Source organism: Cryptosporidium bovis (genome assembly GCF_009768925.1).
Source record: "Cryptosporidium bovis isolate 45015 chromosome Unknown contig_3, whole genome shotgun sequence".
NCBI classification, from domain to species: Eukaryota; Apicomplexa; class Conoidasida; order Eucoccidiorida; family Cryptosporidiidae; genus Cryptosporidium; species Cryptosporidium bovis.
The window spans coordinates 81520-101658 of record NW_027125024.1 but is presented as its reverse complement, the minus strand read 5'-3'; the positions used below and the strand labels follow the sequence as shown (position 1 = coordinate 101658).

The 20139-nt window shown below is 32.0% G+C and overlaps 9 protein-coding genes across 9 annotated transcripts; 3 read left to right on the top strand and 6 right to left on the bottom strand.

The window, feature by feature from the left end:
- Nucleotides 1-467: 467 nt before the first annotated feature.
- FG379_002308 (uncharacterized protein) lies at nucleotides 468-3650 on the top strand (the record flags this gene model as incomplete). The annotated part of the gene is made up of 1 exon (XM_067328177.1): nucleotides 468-3650. One exon carries the CDS (start codon nucleotides 468-470, stop codon nucleotides 3648-3650), a length of 3183 nt encoding a protein of 1060 aa, XP_067183716.1.
- A 657-nt stretch (nucleotides 3651-4307) lies between these two features.
- FG379_002306 (mitogen-activated kinase 1) lies at nucleotides 4308-6428 on the top strand (the record flags this gene model as incomplete). The annotated part of the gene is made up of 1 exon (XM_067328175.1): nucleotides 4308-6428. One exon carries the CDS (start codon nucleotides 4308-4310, stop codon nucleotides 6426-6428), a length of 2121 nt encoding a protein of 706 aa, XP_067183714.1.
- A 47-nt stretch (nucleotides 6429-6475) lies between these two features.
- FG379_002305 (uncharacterized protein) lies at nucleotides 6476-8449 on the bottom strand (the record flags this gene model as incomplete). Its single annotated transcript, XM_067328174.1, has 1 exon — nucleotides 6476-8449. The coding sequence occupies one exon, from the start codon at nucleotides 8447-8449 to the stop codon at nucleotides 6476-6478; it is 1974 nt and encodes a 657-aa protein (XP_067183713.1).
- A 233-nt stretch (nucleotides 8450-8682) lies between these two features.
- FG379_002304 (RAB6) lies at nucleotides 8683-9393 on the bottom strand (the record flags this gene model as incomplete). The annotated part of the gene is made up of 2 exons (XM_067328173.1): nucleotides 8683-9206; nucleotides 9258-9393. The coding sequence occupies 2 exons, from the start codon at nucleotides 9391-9393 to the stop codon at nucleotides 8683-8685; spliced, it is 660 nt and encodes a 219-aa protein (XP_067183712.1).
- Nucleotides 9394-10058: 665 nt separating this feature from the next.
- FG379_002303 (uncharacterized protein) lies at nucleotides 10059-10553 on the bottom strand (the record flags this gene model as incomplete). The annotated part of the gene is made up of 1 exon (XM_067328172.1): nucleotides 10059-10553. One exon carries the CDS (start codon nucleotides 10551-10553, stop codon nucleotides 10059-10061), a length of 495 nt encoding a protein of 164 aa, XP_067183711.1.
- A 248-nt stretch (nucleotides 10554-10801) lies between these two features.
- Nucleotides 10802-14236, bottom strand: FG379_002302 (uncharacterized protein; the record flags this gene model as incomplete). Its single annotated transcript, XM_067328171.1, has 1 exon — nucleotides 10802-14236. The coding sequence occupies one exon, from the start codon at nucleotides 14234-14236 to the stop codon at nucleotides 10802-10804; it is 3435 nt and encodes a 1144-aa protein (XP_067183710.1).
- A 177-nt stretch (nucleotides 14237-14413) lies between these two features.
- On the bottom strand, nucleotides 14414-16045 carry FG379_002301 (uncharacterized protein; the record flags this gene model as incomplete). The annotated part of the gene is made up of 1 exon (XM_067328170.1): nucleotides 14414-16045. One exon carries the CDS (start codon nucleotides 16043-16045, stop codon nucleotides 14414-14416), a length of 1632 nt encoding a protein of 543 aa, XP_067183709.1.
- A 370-nt stretch (nucleotides 16046-16415) lies between these two features.
- Nucleotides 16416-17417, top strand: FG379_002300 (dTDP-glucose 4-dehydratase; the record flags this gene model as incomplete). The annotated part of the gene is made up of 1 exon (XM_067328169.1): nucleotides 16416-17417. One exon carries the CDS (start codon nucleotides 16416-16418, stop codon nucleotides 17415-17417), a length of 1002 nt encoding a protein of 333 aa, XP_067183708.1.
- A 26-nt stretch (nucleotides 17418-17443) lies between these two features.
- FG379_002299 (kinase domain-containing) lies at nucleotides 17444-19792 on the bottom strand (the record flags this gene model as incomplete). The annotated part of the gene is made up of 11 exons (XM_067328168.1): nucleotides 17444-18186; nucleotides 18235-18305; nucleotides 18340-18368; nucleotides 18509-18572; nucleotides 18616-18850; nucleotides 18897-18947; nucleotides 18994-19048; nucleotides 19093-19157; nucleotides 19203-19549; nucleotides 19597-19678; nucleotides 19726-19792. The coding sequence occupies 11 exons, from the start codon at nucleotides 19790-19792 to the stop codon at nucleotides 17444-17446; spliced, it is 1809 nt and encodes a 602-aa protein (XP_067183707.1).
- Between the last annotated feature and the right edge of the window lie 347 nt (nucleotides 19793-20139).

The window sequence follows — 20139 nt, the reverse complement described above, 5'->3', positions numbered from 1 at the left end:
AACTGATCTACTATTTAACGCCGGATAGTCTAAGCAATAACACAAGTATACAAAACAATATATCGCATTTTTATATTAATCTCATTAAACGGCGCAGTGTAATTGATGATCAGCCATATAGTATACAAGTTTGCATGCTATTACACATTTTATAAAGAAATATTAATTGAATGAGTGGCGCAATGTTGTGTCTAGTCTCTTTGCATGAAATTTAACAGAGAAATAAGATAGTCCTTTAGTAATCAAATGAGATCCAGTTGCGCACTGGGAACTGAAGGTAAATTTTATTAGATCAATCATAGTTTGCATTAAATAGTTGATTGAATGGTACATATACCTGGTATAAGGGATACATTTTTGTGGGGTTTGAGAGTTTGAGTTGGTTGATGATTAGCTTTAATTTGTTGTATTCAAATAAAATTTAGCTACTAAAATTTCATTTACACCTAACAAACGGTGACATAATTATGAATGAGAAAGTAGTATTATGCAATGATTCAAATAATTATCCTGAATCCAACGCAATAGAAACTTTTTACGAAGTTTGTGAAAATGAATCAAAAACAGGTTATATAAATAATACCAAAAAAATAGAAAAATTGTTTCCATTAAACGAGGTTGAGTTTGAACTGGAATTATTAAAAATGATTAATGAGTCAATATTTGGGTCAAATATAGACATTACGAACCAGTCAATAATTCAAAATTCAGAAAGTAGGATGAAAAATCTCCGGTCAATAATAAATCTCAACTTTGAGGTTGACGAAACTTCTGGAAGAGATTTTGATATTCAAAGAAATTGTACTATTTCTCTTATATATGTATTAAACAATATATTTAGTTGTAATTACCAATCTCCTGGAAATAAAAGTGCTGATACATGTTTTTCATTGCTCGAAGAATGTATTTCAAATTACCTATCTGGAAGAGCAGGTGGGCTAGTAATTGAGTCATTGATGGATATACTTCTTCCAGAAAAGTGTACGAATATATTTGAGGGATTAAACTTCGATTTAAAAATAGAAAATTATTATATTTTATCTGCAATGCTATACTTTTGCATTGTGAATATGAACCTACGTAGCATGGATTCTTGTAAATCCAATAATAAATATAATAACACAAATTATAACACTGGAAATTCGATGCTGTTGCCTACTTCCAGAATAATTTCAGAAGTTGAAGATTCACGGTTGTTCAATTATATCGACAATAATATAAATAAATTTTTCAAAGAAGTTAATCTATTTGAAACCAGTATTTACAAGGTTAAAAATATAAATATTTTTGATTTTAAATACGTCCCTCAAATTATAAAAAGATTAATTCAATACTTAAAAATAGAAACACATTATTTGAACGACTCCGATTTTAAGAGTACAATTATGACTATAAATGATAAAATCAATAACCCTTTTTCGGGGGACCATAATAAATTACTGTTTTACGTTGGTAGGATACTAGAAATATGTTTTGCCAGCTCAAAAGAGTGCTTTGTTTCAACATTTCTTGAATGTGATGGCCCGTTATTTTTAATTCCATATATTCATTATTCATCAATACAGGATTTTTTGCTGAGATTTTTTGGAGTAGTTTGCGTAATTAAAACTGAGAGTCATCTTAATCGGTCTTATTCATCCATAGATTCTGGACATTCGGATGATGATGGTGGTCCTATTCTTGGCAAAACTAAAGAACAGAATATGCGTGAGCAATTTCAAGACTTGGGAGTTTCTGAAATAATTTATAATTGGTCAGTTGAAAATAATTTCATTCAGAGTCTAATATATCCAATTTCGTACAAGTATTCTAACAATAATCCTAATAAGTCCGAGAAACTTTTCAAAGGTGATTTTTCATTTAACACACAAGTCCTTTCTGGAGTAATTGAATTCATTTCTAGATTGGTCGAGTATCTGAGACCTGAACAATGCGGCTTACCTATTAATATGATGAGTATAGGATTGTTATGGCTGGTATACAGTGGTGAAAATAATAATTGCTTCAACAGTCTTAACCCTAGATGTGGTCCGAATTCTGACACAAATTCTATCTTGTCATATGAAACTGCATATTTGCTCTCAAAGGGTGAAACAGGATACAAAATTGGGATAAGTGGAAATGATGAAATATCAAATAGAGCAAGTAATACCGAGAACATCAAATTAGGATTTAATTATTCAAAACAAATTATAATACAAGTAGAAACAGAGAAAGGGAGTTGTGATTATTTTCCAGATAGTAGTTATAAATTAGACAAAGTTAAGTTTGTAGAGAAGAGTTTCGAAGTTGTTAGACACCACTTAGAGAAGAGCCTACAATTAATAAATATTATATTTATTGAATCATCTTTAATTCAATACATTTGTGAATTTGTCATACTTAATCACGAGTTCAGCGCTGAAAGCGATAAAATAGTCAAGTTTAGACTGTTGAACCTTTTGGAAGAAATAATAGTTTTAACCTTCTCAACGGACAACATAATTGGTTGTTTTAGACATGAGATTATTGATGTTTTGAGGCCATATTTATTTAAGTTTTGTGATTTGATCTTGAGTAAATACATACATATTTGTGAATATTCAGGCGAGATAGGGAATCTAGTTTCCCATTTAACTATTGTTAAGTTAATACTGCTATATGACGACAAACGTGAACTTATAAACAACTTATCTTATGAATTTTGGGACTGGCTGTTAAACCTATTTATAAGGAAGAGGGAAAACAGTTTTATTGCAATTCAGTGTAGGACTATATTCGAGTTGGGAATACAATTTGGTTCCTTTATTACGTTGAAGAATTTGTTTTATAACATAAGGCTGGTTGAGAGATTGTCAAGGTTTATATTTGATGGAAAAGATTTAAATGGTGTAGTGATTGAAGATACTCAATCTTTGAAGAATAAAAGAATTTTCGGTCCAATTAAAGATTTTTTTGTAGTTCTGGGGCAATTTTATGATTCCCTCCTAGAGACAGTTAATATATGTGAGAACGAGACTTATTTAAATATTAAGATTGAATTTTTGAGAGAAATTATTGCTTCTCAATTTAGTGATTATATCGAAGAAAGTGAACTGAAAAATGTAGCCTCTAATTTAATGTCAAAAGGAGTAAATAATTCAAGATTTCATTTATATGATTCTTTGCATAGTAACCCATTCTCATTTTTGACACCCGAAGGTAGACGGATATATTGTCTGCTTTCCGCACTTTCATGCCGTACAAGGTACTCAAAGAATATTAAGCATTATTTATATAGTAATGAAGAAAACATACTCGGAGGTATTACTTCTGATGAAAAAGATTCACGTTCATTCTGTTGTGATTCTCGCGACGCTGAAAATAGTGTCTCTTTTAATTCGGTCCTAAATAATCCATTAGGACCGCAGGAAGAATTAAACTCAAAGAAAACATTGATACATAACCTAATAATAAAGTTAGTGTTCGTTGAGAAATTCCAGTTACTTGGATGTTGTGAAGAATGTGAGTGTCCTAGGTGGTCCTTCTTCAATATTTTAATGAGCATTAAAAAGGAAAAAGAATACTCAAGTATGATATCAACAATGCCAATTTTGCCACTTGAAGAGAGTAGGAGAATAAGAGAATCACGAAAAAGACAGACGAAGCTATACCCCGTTAGGAAAAAGTGAGGGCAAGAGACATTTTAGCGAAGAGAATACATTGATTTTGTATTTCATACCATAAATAGACAAAGTTTTCTTTAACATATCTGACGCTTTTATCAGAATAAATTGTCGGACCTAATGTAAGGTCAAGATATTTTTTTTAAATTCTCTAATATTTTACCGGATCTATTATTTGTCTGCATTTATATGAATAGTTGTACGTAATTTTGTGAGCGCTGGAACGTGTGTACCTCAATTAGTGAATAAATATGAGCTAATAATCGAAATGAGTTAACAGAAGAAATAGTTTTTTAAATTTAATAAAAGTATTAATAGATTTTTTTAATAGATATTTTATTTTGTCAATTCATACATATAAGTTTCAACAAGAATACTTTGGAACTTGATTAATGAAAAGAACTTTCAAATAGATGGAAAAAAATAACTGGATATTTTATAAGGTCAAATTTTGAAGCAATAACTGGCTGAAAATTGAGTTATTGTTTCTGAGACGAATTTAATACTGGTATTGACTAGTTATTTTATTTACAGCACTAGTAATTTCTTTGTTCAAGTAATGTTATTTAAGAGTTAATATTGAGGACAGATTTATTTTCCACAGTTCTTTTCTAAGAATTATCTTTGAGAATCCTTTAAAGGGCTGATAGTTATTGATTTGAAATGAGTGAGAGAGTTGATAGACATGTATTAAGAAAATATGAACTAATTAAAAAGCTGGGAAAAGGTGCATATGGGGTTGTTTGGAAATCTATTGATAGGAGAACTGGGGAGGTAGTTGCGGTTAAAAAGATATTTGATGCATTTCAAAATGCCACTGATGCACAGAGGACATTCAGAGAAATAATGATTTTATCTAAGCTGACTGGCCATGAAAATATAGTCAATTTACTGAATGTCCTTAGAGCTGACAACGATAAAGACGTTTATCTAGTTTTCGATTACATGGAAACTGACCTGCATGCAGTCATACGTGCAAATATACTGGAAACTGTTCATAAACAATATGTTGTCTATCAACTATCCAAAGTTATTAAATATTTACACAGTGGTGGTCTTTTACACCGCGATATGAAGCCTTCTAATATACTTTTGAATGCAGAGTGTCATGTAAAAGTTGCAGATTTTGGGTTATCACGTAGTTTTGTTAACACAAGACGCATTACCAACAACATTCCACAGGTTGATGCTGGAGGTTATTCAGGTAGTTGTGATGACACAGATCAACCGATTCTTACTGATTATGTTGCAACAAGATGGTACAGGGCCCCAGAGATTTTATTAGGTTCAACAAAATATACCAAAGGGATAGATATGTGGTCCTTAGGTTGTATTTTAGGAGAGATTTTATGTGGGAAACCGATATTTCCAGGCTCTTCTACAATGAATCAATTAGAAAAAATAATAAGTGTTATTGAATTCCCATCTAATGACGATATCGAGGCAATACAATCACCATTTGCATCAACAATGATGGATTCACTAAGAGAAAAAACCCAATTGGTGAACAAAAACATAAAAGATAGCTTTAGTAGGTGGAAAAACCTTTTATTGAGTATAAATCCAAGTGCGGATTGTGATAAACAAGCAATTGATTTGCTTGATAAACTGCTACAATTTAACCCGAACAAAAGAATTTCGGCGAATGGTGCACTGAAGCACCCTTATGTTTCCATCTTTCATAATCCAGAGGAGGAGCCAGAATGTGACCAAATTATAACAATACCGATAAATGATAACATAAAACAATCAGTTGAAGATTATAGAAGCCGTCTTTATGCTGAAATATCAAAAAGAAAGAGAGGGGTGATAAAGTCCCACAATACATTTTATTCTAATGATTCTGCCGGAACAGAAAAAAATAATTTTGGAGTAAGTGAGGCCTCTAAAGGGAAAAACACTCCCGAGGTAAATGACTTGAAAAAGATTACACCGAGTGAAAAAAACTTTAAGGATCAATCTAATAATATTGGAAATAAACAGTCTACTGATAAAAAAGGAACGGGAACAATAGGAAGTTTCTTTTCACAAGTTTACAACACTTTTATTTCCGGATCTTATTCTAACAAAGTTCCTTCCACTGTTTTAAATAAAAATTTGAATAATAGACAGGTGGATGAAAGGCATATTCAACAAATGAGATCTGCAACAGGTTGTTATTCTTCAGCGTATTACGGGGGGAATAACGGTTCATTAATAAATGGCGGAGCATCTAGAGATGCTTTATCAAATGTTTCTAATAATGGAGTTCGCAAAGTAGTAGACTCAAATTTAAATACAAGGGAGCCAATTAATCAAGCAATTGGTGCAGTAGTAAGGAATCAATCCAATACTACCTATTCCATTAATACCGGAGTGAACAATTCACACGTTTATTATCCAAGAGCGTATATTCATAATAAAGTTAGGCAACAGACTTCTGGAAATACAGTATTAATGGGGCAAGAATCTAAATATTGTGATTTAGTTTCTAAGGGGTCAACAATGGACTCGATTTTTATTCAACAAACTGGGAATAACATTATTAGAAGTAAAGTTCCAGAGTATAGAACTTCCAGCAGAAACTTAAACCAGTCAAATAAAGTTCACAAACAAAACAGAAGTTCGACCTCAAATATCCTAAGTTACAACCAAATAAATATTCAAGGTTCGAATTTAAACCACGGTAATTCATCCAATTCAATATCAGGAACTAACCAAAACGCAGTAAAAGTGAATCCTCCTCCCTTCCTCACGGCCCAGGGAAATAGGGACATAAATAAGCATTATTTTATGAGATATTAACTTCTATATCCTAATATATATAATCCTACTAAATTTTAGTTTAATGTTTATAATCTAAGTGATAGTGATACTTTGTCATAGTTGGATGAGGTAATCTTTTTGTCGGAAGATTCGTGAGAAGATGGTTCAAAAAATACCCTTCTCTTCTTCGATGATTCAGGAAATACTTCTTCTATTTCAGAAGACCCTTGAATCGACAAAGTCTTAAGTATATATTCAGAGTATGGGTCTTCAATCATTTCATTGCTCATTATATTTACGTTTTCTCGTACAACCTGTTCCCTACAATTGTCAATGGAATTTGAATATATAGGATTAACCTCTTCATCATCATCTGATATATTAATTATTTCTACTTGATCATTTTGAAGCGACCCTGAATTCGACTGTATAAATTCTGATATATTTTCAGGTCTAACATCATTAGAATCCCAGATTGCAGCTGAACTAATTTCCTTAAGGCACATATCTTGTTTATATATTGATTGTAGACCAGTATTTACATTTGCAGACTCTCCATCGGAGGACTGAATTTCGCTAAATATAGAGGAGTTTATTACAATTTTATTATCTTTCTGAATTCCCTTATTTGAAATCAGGCTCTTTACAAAATTATCAATAATTAACATGCTTGGTCTTATGATTTGATAGCAATAGGGACACTTCCAACGTGTATTAAATGCCTTGATTGTTGAGTTTATTTGAATGAACGCCTTAAGATCAAAGCAATTAATGTGCTTACAAAAATATCCTCTTGCAGGTAATTCAATTATATCCATAGTTAGTGGGCATAGTACATTAAGTGATTGATCCTTATTAAGACAAACAATATCATCAGGGGAATCCTCATCTATTTGTTGCTCAAAGTTATTGGAATAAAACTCATTTTCAATAATATTTCTAAAATGTGCTTTGGAAATGTTAAAGGATAAAGACCTTTCTAAAATCAAAGAATTAATTATTTCCTCCGAAGTTAGTGATTTCGTGTGGAAAACACCAATGATAAAAGGCGCAGTAGGAATTGATAAACATTGCTTCCCAACAGAATCTTCCCGAAAAAATGCATTCAATGTATTGAATGTAATGTTGAGATTAGTTTTTGAAATTAAATTGTTAGAAACAATGAAACCTTTCAGATCTATGGGACAATCTCGCCTTATATGGTCGTAACTAGGAGACTCAATGTTTTGAACAACTTTATTGTTGGCTCTTACAGATAGTAACCTCGGAAATTCGTGATTCAAATCAATTCTGTCAAGTCTTAAACAATAGATAATTAAACCATCTCTATTCAAAATTTCAGACGAAAAACCATCACCAAATACTGTTTTTGGGGAAAATACAAACTTGGAAGTAAATTGAGGTAAGTGACTTGAATTGGAAAAGTTAAGGTTTCCATGTTTGGGATGTATATTGTGAATAGCTGTATATGAGTAAACGGTTGTAAAAAAAAGAGGTTTAATATCGCTATTGTAAGGATCCAATGCAATAAACCTGCAAAAAGGACAAATGAATTTCAAAGAATTTATATCAATATTTTTTTCTCTTCTTGCCATTTCTTCTATGAAAACCATCAACTGATTTTTATTAATTTCCATTTTTTCATCATATCCGACACACAAGTTGTGGAATTGTCTGTAACAGGCGTCGCATTTAATGCTACCATTAAAAAATATTTGATTACACATAGAGCAAACCAAATTCTTGTCATTGTTAGTTTTAAAACATATATTTCCGCGAACTTCATTGGTACTCGAATAATCTATTTTATTGCTACCTTTGAATTGATTTATTTGCACATTATTCGGGAAATTATCATTTAAATACAGAGGATAATCACCTGAATTCACATCTATACTGGGTAAATTTATAATAGTGTCCGGAGCAGTATCTAAGATTATTTCAATACAGTCACTTTTTTTCGTATTTGACTTAATATATATCCCCAGCTTTTTAGCCAGAACCTTTAAATCTCGAAGTTTCTGTTTTCTAAGATATTCGCTCCAATCATCCCTGTTCATTTCCTTTTATATTCTTTTTAATTTCAAACTCATTAAGGACCCAATTAAATTCTTTGTTTCATGGGTAGTTGAAGGAACAGTTACCCCTTATAAAGTCTTTGGCGCTATTTTATTTGGATTAGAATGCAACAAGTGTTAAATTCAAAGCAAGGTAATAATAAAAAAATACAAGTAAAATCAAAGTATACAAGTAATAGTATTAAGTTCCTAGATATTTGAGTTATTATAGATCTCTAGCATAGGCATTTTCTGTAACTAAAGCGATTTCCATCCTCACCTGCCTGTAAATCTACTACTTTATTGGCATTATTTGAATCGGAATAACTATCATTTTGAACATCAGTTCCACTTTCCTGACTATTGTCTAGAACAGGTAATGTTGCAGCGAGTTTTTTAAAAAGAGACTTAATATTATAACCATTTTTCGCGCTTGTCTCAATGAACATTATATTGTTTTCTTGTGCTAATTTCTCTGCTTCTTCATATTTTACTTGCCTTCTGTCTTCTAAGTCTGCCTTATTCCCAATCAATGAAATAATTACATCCTTTCCACGTTCATTCCTTACGTCTTCTATCCACTTTGTAGTGTTCAAAAATGTAGACCTATTTGTTATATCATAAACAACCACCGCAACTGAAGAATCTCTGATATAGCTGGGAATTAGGCTCCTAAACCTTTCTTGCCCGGCAGTATCCCATAGTTGTAGTCTAATTGTTCTATCCTCTAAGTAAAGTGTTTTGCTTAGGAAGTCGATACCTAATCAAAGTGAATTGATAGTTGTGACATTTCCATGGAGTAGAAACTTACCTATAGTTGCCTGGTAATTGTTGTCGAATGTATCGTACATGAATCTCGTAATAATTGACGTTTTTCCGACAGATTGTTCTCCAAGAAAGACAAACTTGAATTTACTTATTTGATTTCTATTTATTGTATCCCCCATTGGTAATTACTTTCAAGGACGAGTAGTTGGCATTAAAGAAGTGAGCAAATATTTAATAGTTCTGGATGAATTATGTACTATACAGAAATTAAATTATTTTATCGCTTAAAAAATTATTCCACAATTTTTAACTTTTTGATTCGAGGGGGACAGAAATGGGGGGAAAGCTTCTAACACAAAAAGAACAGAAATTTCACGAATATAAGACTTCAAGAATGGATGTAAATCCAATAAAAAATCACTGCAATTTGTATATCATACAATATATTATTGCTTTATATGGGCAATGCTTAAACAGTTGATAGTTCTAAGTTGCAGCCCGTAACTGAACCATCCAAAATCAAAAAAGTTAGCATGCTTCCATCTATTAACTAAAATAACATGCTAGTAAGTCAAAATATTAAGTAAATTAATAAATAATTAAGCAGAGTGGATACAGCCTAAAAGTTTTACGATATATAGATTTTTGTTTTTCTTCAGATTATGCAAAAGTAGTATTAAGGATAATGTCTCAATGGGACTGCTCTTAACACCAAAATGTCAAAAGATTTTAGCCCTGAGGAGAGATAGATGTATCTCATAAATATCAAAATAATAATGAATATGTTATAAAATGTACCTGTGGAATATAAAAAATGGTTTAGCTATCCCCCGTATTAAAGAAGTCAACTATTTAAAACATGTGGATTGAATGCTGGCTCATTTTCAATTTCGCTAACTTTCTTCGGCAAAATGACGAAAGATGCCTTTGCAGATTCATTAGATAGATTATGGAAAGAGAAATAATGTCCTGGAGGGATATGTGCATAACACCCATTTGACAACTTGAACTCATATTTATCGTCTAAGGTATAAATGAATGAGTTAGCTTTGCAAGATAATATGTGCACAACGATAAATCCATATGTGTTTACCTCACTTCTAGTTTTTGTATTTCCGTTTATCTTTATCATCGTAAGTGTAAATTTTTTGTTACTTAAGAGGGACGAAATAATAAGCTCATCTGACACTTGTGAAGAAGGTCGCCTTAGACTTTTAGATATTTCTGAGTTCATTAGTATTGCGCCTTCATGTTCAGGGACATTTCCGAGGGATGGCAACTTTTCTATATTGCCAATTACTGAGCTCTCCCCACTTGTAGATGTATTCTTCTTCTTCATATTATTAAATACCAAGTATTTTGACTTTGACGAGAATTTACAGGTCAATTAGCTTTCGAGAAACTATAGAGATATAAGATGCAATTACATGAATAATCAGCAAGAAATATGATTATATAATTCCACTAATTAAAGAAAAAAGTTTTGCCACATGTATTATTTTTCTTTTTTTTTTGTAATTTTTTGAGAATTAAAAAGGAAGAGAACACCCGCCTAAACGTATGATTTTACAATATTTGACTCAAAATTTATGAAATAATTGATTCTTCAATTGAATTTAAAACCCTAAATAGGTCTAAATTATTAGCATTGTTATCAATAATGAGTTGTTTTAGTGCGTCTATTGTTTCTAAAAGCGATGTATTTATCTGTGGGAATGACATCGAAATAGTGGTCACAAAATTCAACGACGACCCCAGAAATATGGTAAAATTTTCTGTGAGATTCTCGTAAATTTCCACTTCATTTTTTAACTTTATTATCTCCTGTGTAATACAAAACATTCTCACAATCGTCCTCTCAATCACAGGCAAAAATGTGATATTGTCGTTAGAAGAACCATTTATTAAATTTGATGTGATATTTCGTGGTTCTATGACAATATTTGAGAGCCATAATAACAACAGTACGCAATGAATTATTTGGTTTTCGATTTCATATCCCACTATTCCAACTCTTTTCGTCACATTGTATTTTCCCCATGATTCAGTGATTGTCTTTGTATTTAACAGTTTATCTATGTTGTTTGCAATTTTGGGTAAAATGAACTGTTCTTTAGTCATTTGTATGTTATTCTGGCAAATAAGTCTAGTGAGTAATTGAATCTTTTCAAGAAACGTGTTTAGTGACTTATTGGATTCGCCGTAGTTGTATTGAATTCCGTTTTCAATTAAATACTTGGCAACATCATTGTTCTTCCCCAAAATAGTAGTAACGAACATTGAGAATTGTTTTATGGTTAGTTTATTTTCAAAGTCAGACAAGTATATTATTTTGTTCCAAACTATGCAAAGTACTTCGTAATCCATATTTCTAAGGCAGTTCACTACTAAATTTTGGTCCCTAATTATTTGGTATAAATTCAACATCATTAAGTAAATATTGCACAATATTTCAACAGAATTTTTACCAAAAAAATATTTTAGATTAGAATTGAAATAATTCTCAGGAGAAATAAATAGATCCCTAATTTTATCTTCATTCGCGTAAAATTCTGAGAGTAAGTCTAAAAAAGTACCACTAGCTGAATCAATTCCAATAGTGAAGAGCGATTCAATACTAGAGTAAAAAGTCATATTTGGTTCCATATAAAATAAATCTAACCAATATAGTGTGGAATCATTGATTCTATCCGTACATTTGCAACTATCAATCAAACATTTCCTTTCAAAAAGCCACTTATTTATTCTTTCCCTAATAATACACCCACTATTTATTAGCGACTTTCCACTTGACAGTTTTACATTGCAAATAGGCATCAATGGAACATAAAAGGATTCTGGTGTGAGTATTGCCATTATTTCAGAAAACAATACCTTCCAAATTCTATAATTCAATATACTCTTATAGTTTTCCTGTTTCCAGAAATTGATCCATCTCAAAAAACCTCTCCAAGGGACATTTTGTAGTTTGATCTTATTGAGAATTTGATCAAATCTTTCATAACTTATTGTTCTCGAAAATAAATAAAGAAGAAATATAAATTGGTGGTTGTTTGTTACTTTGGTTTGCAGTGGAGTATTCTGAATAGTAAAGAAATATTTATTTTGCATCAGTTCAATTGAAATAGCTTGGTCATTTGATCTTAACCACTCAGACAAAAAATCTAGAATAACTACAGTGATGTTATCTAAATTATTTGTTTCTGTCAAAAAATCAATGTATTTTTTCATGTTTAATTGGTTTAGTAGTCTCGAACTATCAATTATTTCGTCACAAGAACATTGTTCAATATCAGTTGGTTTTTCTTTTGAAAATGAATTGAAGGATTGAAATTTATTTATCTTTTTTTGGATATTCGATACAGCAATAGAAATGGAACTGACAAATGGAAATATATGATCGATTTTTATAGTAATACTCTTTAGCATTATGGCAATAAGGTTCGGGTTGCACCAAAATAAATGGCTTAAAAAACAACACTGGTTATTATATATTAAATCCATCAATGTTACATCCGTGTATTCAATCGTTTTCCCATAATTTTCAAGATTGCAACTACTAATCAACTTAGGAAATGACTCCAAAAATTTCAGCATTGTAGAATCAGATAGTTTAAGAGTAGTACTTATTCGTACCAGGTTAAACATACTGGTAACCATCCCAGTAGATATTGTTAAATCGTGAACCTTATTGAAAAGCAAACTAAAGATTCTCAAAAAATTGTTTGATGAAGACCTCAATAAATATGAACAATTACCAAGAAAAAATAACAAATAATTAACTACATTTTCCAAGAGCCCTTGACTTGTCTCACAAATACATCTCAAGATATTCAAAGCATTTGCATTTATCACTCCATTTAGCGATAAACAATTGCATAGTGAAAAGATTAATATCAAAAATAGATTCTTTTTTTTTAACTCTAAATTATTTGTTTTTAAAGAGATTATTGAAATCGAAAGTTCAAATGAAGGAACAGTTGCTAGAATTGACTGAAAAAATGATTCATTTTTCGAAATTTCCATCCATAACCCTTCAACTGAAGAAAAGCTATTCAAAATGAACCTATCAAGATGAGGCGGAGCCAATGCCGGATCACCTAATTTAGAGGGAGCCAAAAACTTCTCTTTTAGCAGTTTTCGACCCAATTCGGTTTGAAGATGAACAGAAGAAAATGACAATACCCTGATATAAATAATTGCGAAAGATAATTCCGCTAAGTCGGGACTCATCTTCATCAAAGTGTGACTTATGAATGACATTATTTTTTCAATGATACTCCTTGTAATAAGAAAATAAATATTGTGTTTCAGTCCAGCGCAGCTATCAATCTTACTCTTATATAGTAATAATATTGTCAATGTACAGGGGCAGATATTATATGGATTAATCAAAAGAAAAAAAAGTGACTCCAACTCTTGATTGAACTCAATATCATTTATATCAGTTTGAACAACTTTTTTTTTTTTTATCATACCGATATATTCAAAAGTGATTGGTTCCCAAGTTAGGTAGTCAATTAAATATGCTAAAAACAAGTAATTGGCAATATAATTCGTGAGATCTAGTCCTAGGTCTTCAGTTTCTGTAACAGAATCATCAAAGTGAAATTTAAAAGCCAATCCAGATATTAGATTTAAAATGTCTCTCTCACTTTCAAAATTTAAACCAATATGAGTTACTAACTCTTCTACTTCTGTAATGTTAGATAGATCAAGTGTTTTAAGTCTAGTGAGCGTCTCATCAATAAAGGGCAAGCAATTGTTGTTATGTGACGAATACTCCTCTATAATCCTTATTATAAAGTTCACCTCATTATTGTAGAGTGTAGAATATGAAGTACTCAACTCCTCAATCGTTTTATCCCCTTTTAATAAAAACGTGACCAAGATAAATACATATCTTGAATATTTAAATTCAATAGAGTTTTGAAACCAGCTTTGATCTAGAAAAGAGGGTTCATCATCCTTATAAAAGTAGTTAAATAGTTCAGAAGGTTGTAATCCAAACCCTAGCATCATAGACCAAAATGGAAAAAGCAAGATTAAATAAAATTAAATTAGAGTGCGTACGCGCACAAAACTAATAAAAAATTCTAGAAAGCCATAAAAACATGAGAAAAAGGAATACTCCTTCAAAATTAATCAATCCGCTTCAAGATAAACTTGAGCTTTAATTTATATAAGTATTGTACCACATCAGGCCTGATTCTTTTCATCTTCCACACACTTGACTGGATCTACACAGTTAACTTCTGCTTCACCCTCTTTAACTTCAGCCCCAGGTTCTGTAATTGTATTCTCAAGAGAATTAGGCTCTGATTGTTCTAATACATCACTCCTTGATTTATAAACATCAGTTTTAACTTCTACCACGGAACCTGAGTCAGAATTCCCATCTTCTGCAGGCTCATTATTAGAACCACTAGAGGCATCCCCATCATATTTAAGGATTTCCGATTCATTTCTGGGGCTTTTACAACCATCACTCTCATGTGCCTGATCCTTTACTTCTACGGATATATTACTTTCCAACTCCATCTCGTGGTCATCTTTAGCACTTTGAGCGTGGCTATCAGAAACCTCATCTTCATGTAACACACCATTTAATTCTAGTGTTTGTTCAACTACTTCATTTTCACCATCTTCAAATGAACATCCTTCATTCTCTCCCTTATCGATCTCACCATCGATAACTTCAGAGCCGTCTTTGACGGCAACCTCGTCTTTTGAAAGCCGAGTCAATGACTCAATTACTTCTTTTTTCTCTTCTTCGGGCTCATCAATAAGTTCATTTGCCTCCTTTACATGACTCTCAACTTGCACCGAATCGTTGTCCTTGGCAGAACCGCTAGTCCTCATCTCCATCGCTGCCAGGCATTCATCGAATTTTTGTAAAACCCTCATTTGTTGAAGTTCAACGTTATTTTTAGGTAATTTTCTGTAGTTGTCGTACAGGCCATTAGCTTTTAACAGCTCCTCTCTTTGTCTTAAATATTCTTCTCTCAAGATCAACCCTTCTCCAACCAGCTCCCCATCTTCTAACGAAGACTTTAACCACCTTAACCTGCTGCCATCTTTCCATTCTCCGACCTTTCCTTCCTTCTTGGAATTGTAGAATACTCCAACACCATGTTGCTTACCATTTTTCCACTGCCCAATATATGCGCGACCATCCGGCCAGGTAAACTTTCCATCACCATCCTTCTTATCGTTAATATACTGCCCTTCATAGCACCTGTGATCTGTCCAATCAAATTTACCAAATCCGAACATATGATTTTTTAACCAACAACCAGTGTATATCCTCCCGTCGTTCCAATAATATACTCCATAACCATTTATTTGATTGGCATCAAAATTCCCGATGTATTTAGAGCCATCATGCCAAGAGAACTTACCGAACCCCTGTTTCAATCCATATGCATAACTTCCCTCAAAGTTGCTACCATCAACCCAGCTTTCAATTGCTTTGCCGTGTTTCTTGTCATTTTTCCACTCCCCTACATACTTGCTGCCATCAGAGTGCGTATAGGTCCCAAACCCATGTGCTCTATCATTTTGCCATTCACCTTCGTACTTATCTCCATCTGTATGGATAAATACACCATACCCGCTTGCAACACCATTTGAAAAGTTCCCCTTGAACATAGCACCATCCGGCCATCTCTGTACCCCATAACCATGTTTATTTTCACCTAACCATTCACCTTCATACGTTATTTTATCCTGAAGTTCAACTAACCCCCGCTTCTCTACTTTTAGTTCCAATGTTGGAGGAGTCTTCTTTTTCTCAATTGTTTTATCTGTTTTAGATGCGCAACTACCCATGCTCAAAAATGTACCACCTTTCCACTTCAAAAAAAAATATATTCCTATAACGGTGGGTTTTACTCCTTATTTTTCCAGATGGAAAACCACTCGAATTAAAAGCGATATATAAATAAACAAATAATTTTCTTATTTCGAACCCACTTCGATTTACTTGATAAAATCCTTGCTTTCTTTTTTTACTATTTCCATGAAGTGGGGAAACGCAAAAGATACCCACACGAATCAAAATTTGCCGCTTGTTTCCTGAAACATGTGGCTTTGATTTACCGCCTTAATGCATTTTTTACTTTGACGTTTTTGAAATAAAGTCATAAAATATCCACAATAAATACTATCTCTTAATTAAAAAATCTAAGATATATTTACAATGTGTCCAATAAAAGTACTTGTAACTGGTGGTTCCGGGTTCATTGGCTCTCATCTGGTGGAATATCTTCTAGAAAAAGGCTATCACGTTACTTCTTTAGATAACTATTACTCTGGAAATATAAATAATATGCAGTCTTTTATAGACAATAAGAATTTTGAAATAATTGAGCATGATATAATTGATCCTATCACAATTGATGTCAATGAAATCTACCATCTGGCCTGCCCTGCATCACCTCCTTACTATCAAAAATCTCCCACCTACACACTAAAAACCTGTTTTATTGGAACAATGAATATTCTAGAGCTTGCAAAAAAAACGGGTTCTAGAATAGTGTTTGCTTCCAGTTCTGAAGTGTATGGTGATCCTCTTGTTCATCCACAGACAGAAAAGTATTTTGGTAATGTAAACACAATAGGAAATAGAAGTTGCTATGATGAAGGGAAGCGCATTGCAGAGACTCTATGTATGGATTACCACAAATCGTATGGAGTTGATGTTAGAATTGCTAGAATTTTTAATACATACGGCCCGAAAATGTTGGCTAATGATGGTAGAGTTATTCCTAATTTCATCATTTCGTGTTTGAAGGGCGAGAAGATGCCTATATATGGTGATGGTAAACAAACCAGAAGTTTCTGTTATATTTCCGATACAGTGGAGGCTCTCTATAAGTTAATGAATCTTGAAGTGAAAAACGTTGAGATGTCACCAATAAATATTGGAAACCCCGTTGAAATATCAATTATTAAATTAGCCGAGACGATAAACGAGTTAAATGGCTATGAAACACCTTTGGAGTTCAGATCTATTCCCAGTGACGATCCAAAGAAAAGAAAACCGGACATTTCGAAGGCGACTGAAATTCTTGGTTGGACCCCAAAAATTGATTTTAAACTCGGGCTAAGGGAAACGATTATTGATTTTACAAGAAGACTGAAAGAGGACAACACAAATTATAGTGTCGTTCATCAAGAAGAAGCAAAGTTAGTTTATTGATATTTCTTTAGTATTTTATTGTGTATCTATTTATTTGCCTCATAAATATCATTTGAAATAGTTTTTCTCAGATTGAAACTCAGTTTATATTGATGTTTTTTACCTAATTTAGATAACTTGTTTCCATAATTAACTGTAGATATGATGGTATTGCATTTCCCTGGATTTATGTTGTTTTCGATTAATTTTTTCATTTTAACTTTCACATCAAAGTCCTTGGCAATTTCTGAGATACAAGCCATGCTTTTTTTCATCTCGAGTTCTTTAGTTTCTTGGTCGATCTCTAGATTCCTCAGGATCTTTTTTTTTTCTATGATGTCACTCTCTTCAAGTGTAATAGCAAGTTCTAGATCTTCTATTTCTTTTTTTACGTCATCATTTATTCTTCTATATTTTTCTATTTCTTCATTCTTGCTTGCTATTTTAATTAACGTATCATTCAAAGCCTCAGAAATACATCTATATCTTGATTTAAGCTCCATTGATTCAATTTCTAGTCGTCTCTTTTCACCTCTTAAGATACTTATTGAATTATTTAGTTTCATATATTCACTCTTCATTGATTCCAACTCTCCTTCAATTCTAGAAGTTTCAAGTTGTAGGATATCTCTGACCATCTTACTATTATTTTTATCATTCAATTCCTTCTGGTATCTTTCCATTTCATATTCGACTCTATTAGAACACTCTATCATTTTTGCTGCACTATCAATCTCGACTAACTCCTTTATTCTGGCCATTGCCTCCCCCAAATCTCTGAACAATTTATCTAATTTAATGTTGCGTTAAGAAAAGGAAAAAAGTTGCATAAACCTACGTATACTCATTTCTCTTTTATCAGAAGACACATCTAATATATTAAAGTCGTCTAAATCCATCTTTTGGTATCTAATATCTAAAATATTTTTTCTAGTGAATTTACCTGCATGCAGCAACAAATAACATGCATACCTATGCTAAAATATGTCCCCACACAATATTTTAGTGTTAAATATTCATTGAATTATAGTTTTTAAAATATCTTGATTCCAATATTTCATCAATCTTACAGAGTCACTAAAAGTTTAATTTTTCTAGTTTATTTTACTTACTGTTGGCCTCTTTTTTGGATTCCATTGAATACAATCTGAGATAAGTTCCACTAAAATTCTCTCCCTAATTAAGTGTATACTTTTGTATTTATTTTGCTTTCACTTACTCTTCCGTGTAAAAACCCTCTAGCAGTTCAACCCAAGAAATTGGAGCAACACCTGAATTTAGAAATGAAAAACTACAACTCCTTGCTATTGAATTTGGAACTAGGTTAACTAATGCATTTATATCTTCAGAATTTGGGTTTCCAAGGACTTCAATTATTCTTAAAATTTGAAATGGCTCATCCAAACCTTGTTTATTGGAGGGAAGTCTATTCCTTAGTTTGTCTGGGCAGCGTCCTGAGAGGATGAATATTTAGGTAGAATATTTTTGTAATTAACCTACCAACAAATACTGGATCCAAAGTAAACAATTCGGCAAATATGCAACCCAAAGCTATAGAAAATATTAATTCAATTCTAATTCATTGTTCAAAACATACCCCAGATATCAATCTTTTGATCATAATTGCAGCTTCCTAATAACAACTCGGGTGCCTAAAAATGTACTTAATACCCTTAAAATGTGATTTTCCACTTACCCTATAGTATCTGCTCACAACATATGGCATGTTTATCCTGATATTTGTAATTTTTTTGGAAGAGCCTAAAGAATGAGTTACCTTTTTCATAAAAAATAATAAAAACTTACCTAGGTCACAAATATTTACGACACAGTCTTCATTATTATTAGTTAAGTTTAGTAAAATGTTATCAGGTTTCAGATCCCTGTGTGTATATCCCAATGAGTGTAATGCTGATAACCCTTTAACAATTTGAAATGAAATACTTTTGATTTGTTCAGTTGATATTCTATGATTGTGATTTATTTTCCTTAGCATTCTTTGTTCCCTTAGAAAAGATCCCAAACTTTTGCTCATTAAGGGCATTACAATATTTTGCATTATGATGCCACCAGGAGTGACGGTATAAAAACTATCTTTTATTTGTGTTATGCCCTCTTTACTCTTAACACACTCCATTGCTTCAATTTCACGACTTAAAAAGTTATTCTCTATTTTTTTATTAGTTATTTACTAGCCTACCTCAACATATTTTGCCACTTCGGTCTTCTTTTAATTGCAATAAACTCATCATTTTCCAAATCTTTGGCCATCCAAACCCTGCCTGAGTTATTGAGTTAAATCCTAAAGGATATATATATATCAACCTACCAAAAGTTCCACTTCCTATCTCTTTTATTAATTTATATCTACGAAGGTAGCCTGTGCTAAGACTCATCTCTTTTGAAAAATCCGTGAAACAATACTTTTCATAAACAGAATTTGAAACATAACACCAACATATTCAATAATTTGCATGCATAAATTGCAATACTTCACAAAAAATCATGTAAAATATATATAATAAAAATCAGTCAACTTTTGCCTAATAATGGCATGCAATTTACTAAATATAATTTTTCCCCGCTCTCATAATTTATACTTGTGGCGCAAAATGCCTTTAAAGCGGGGCATGGTTGAGACAGATTTATTCCTTTACAATTACATTATCTAAAATCAATGTCAAAAAATTCTGTCTTACAAAATACCCTAGACGTGTCTAATTTTCTTAAGAAGTAAACAGCT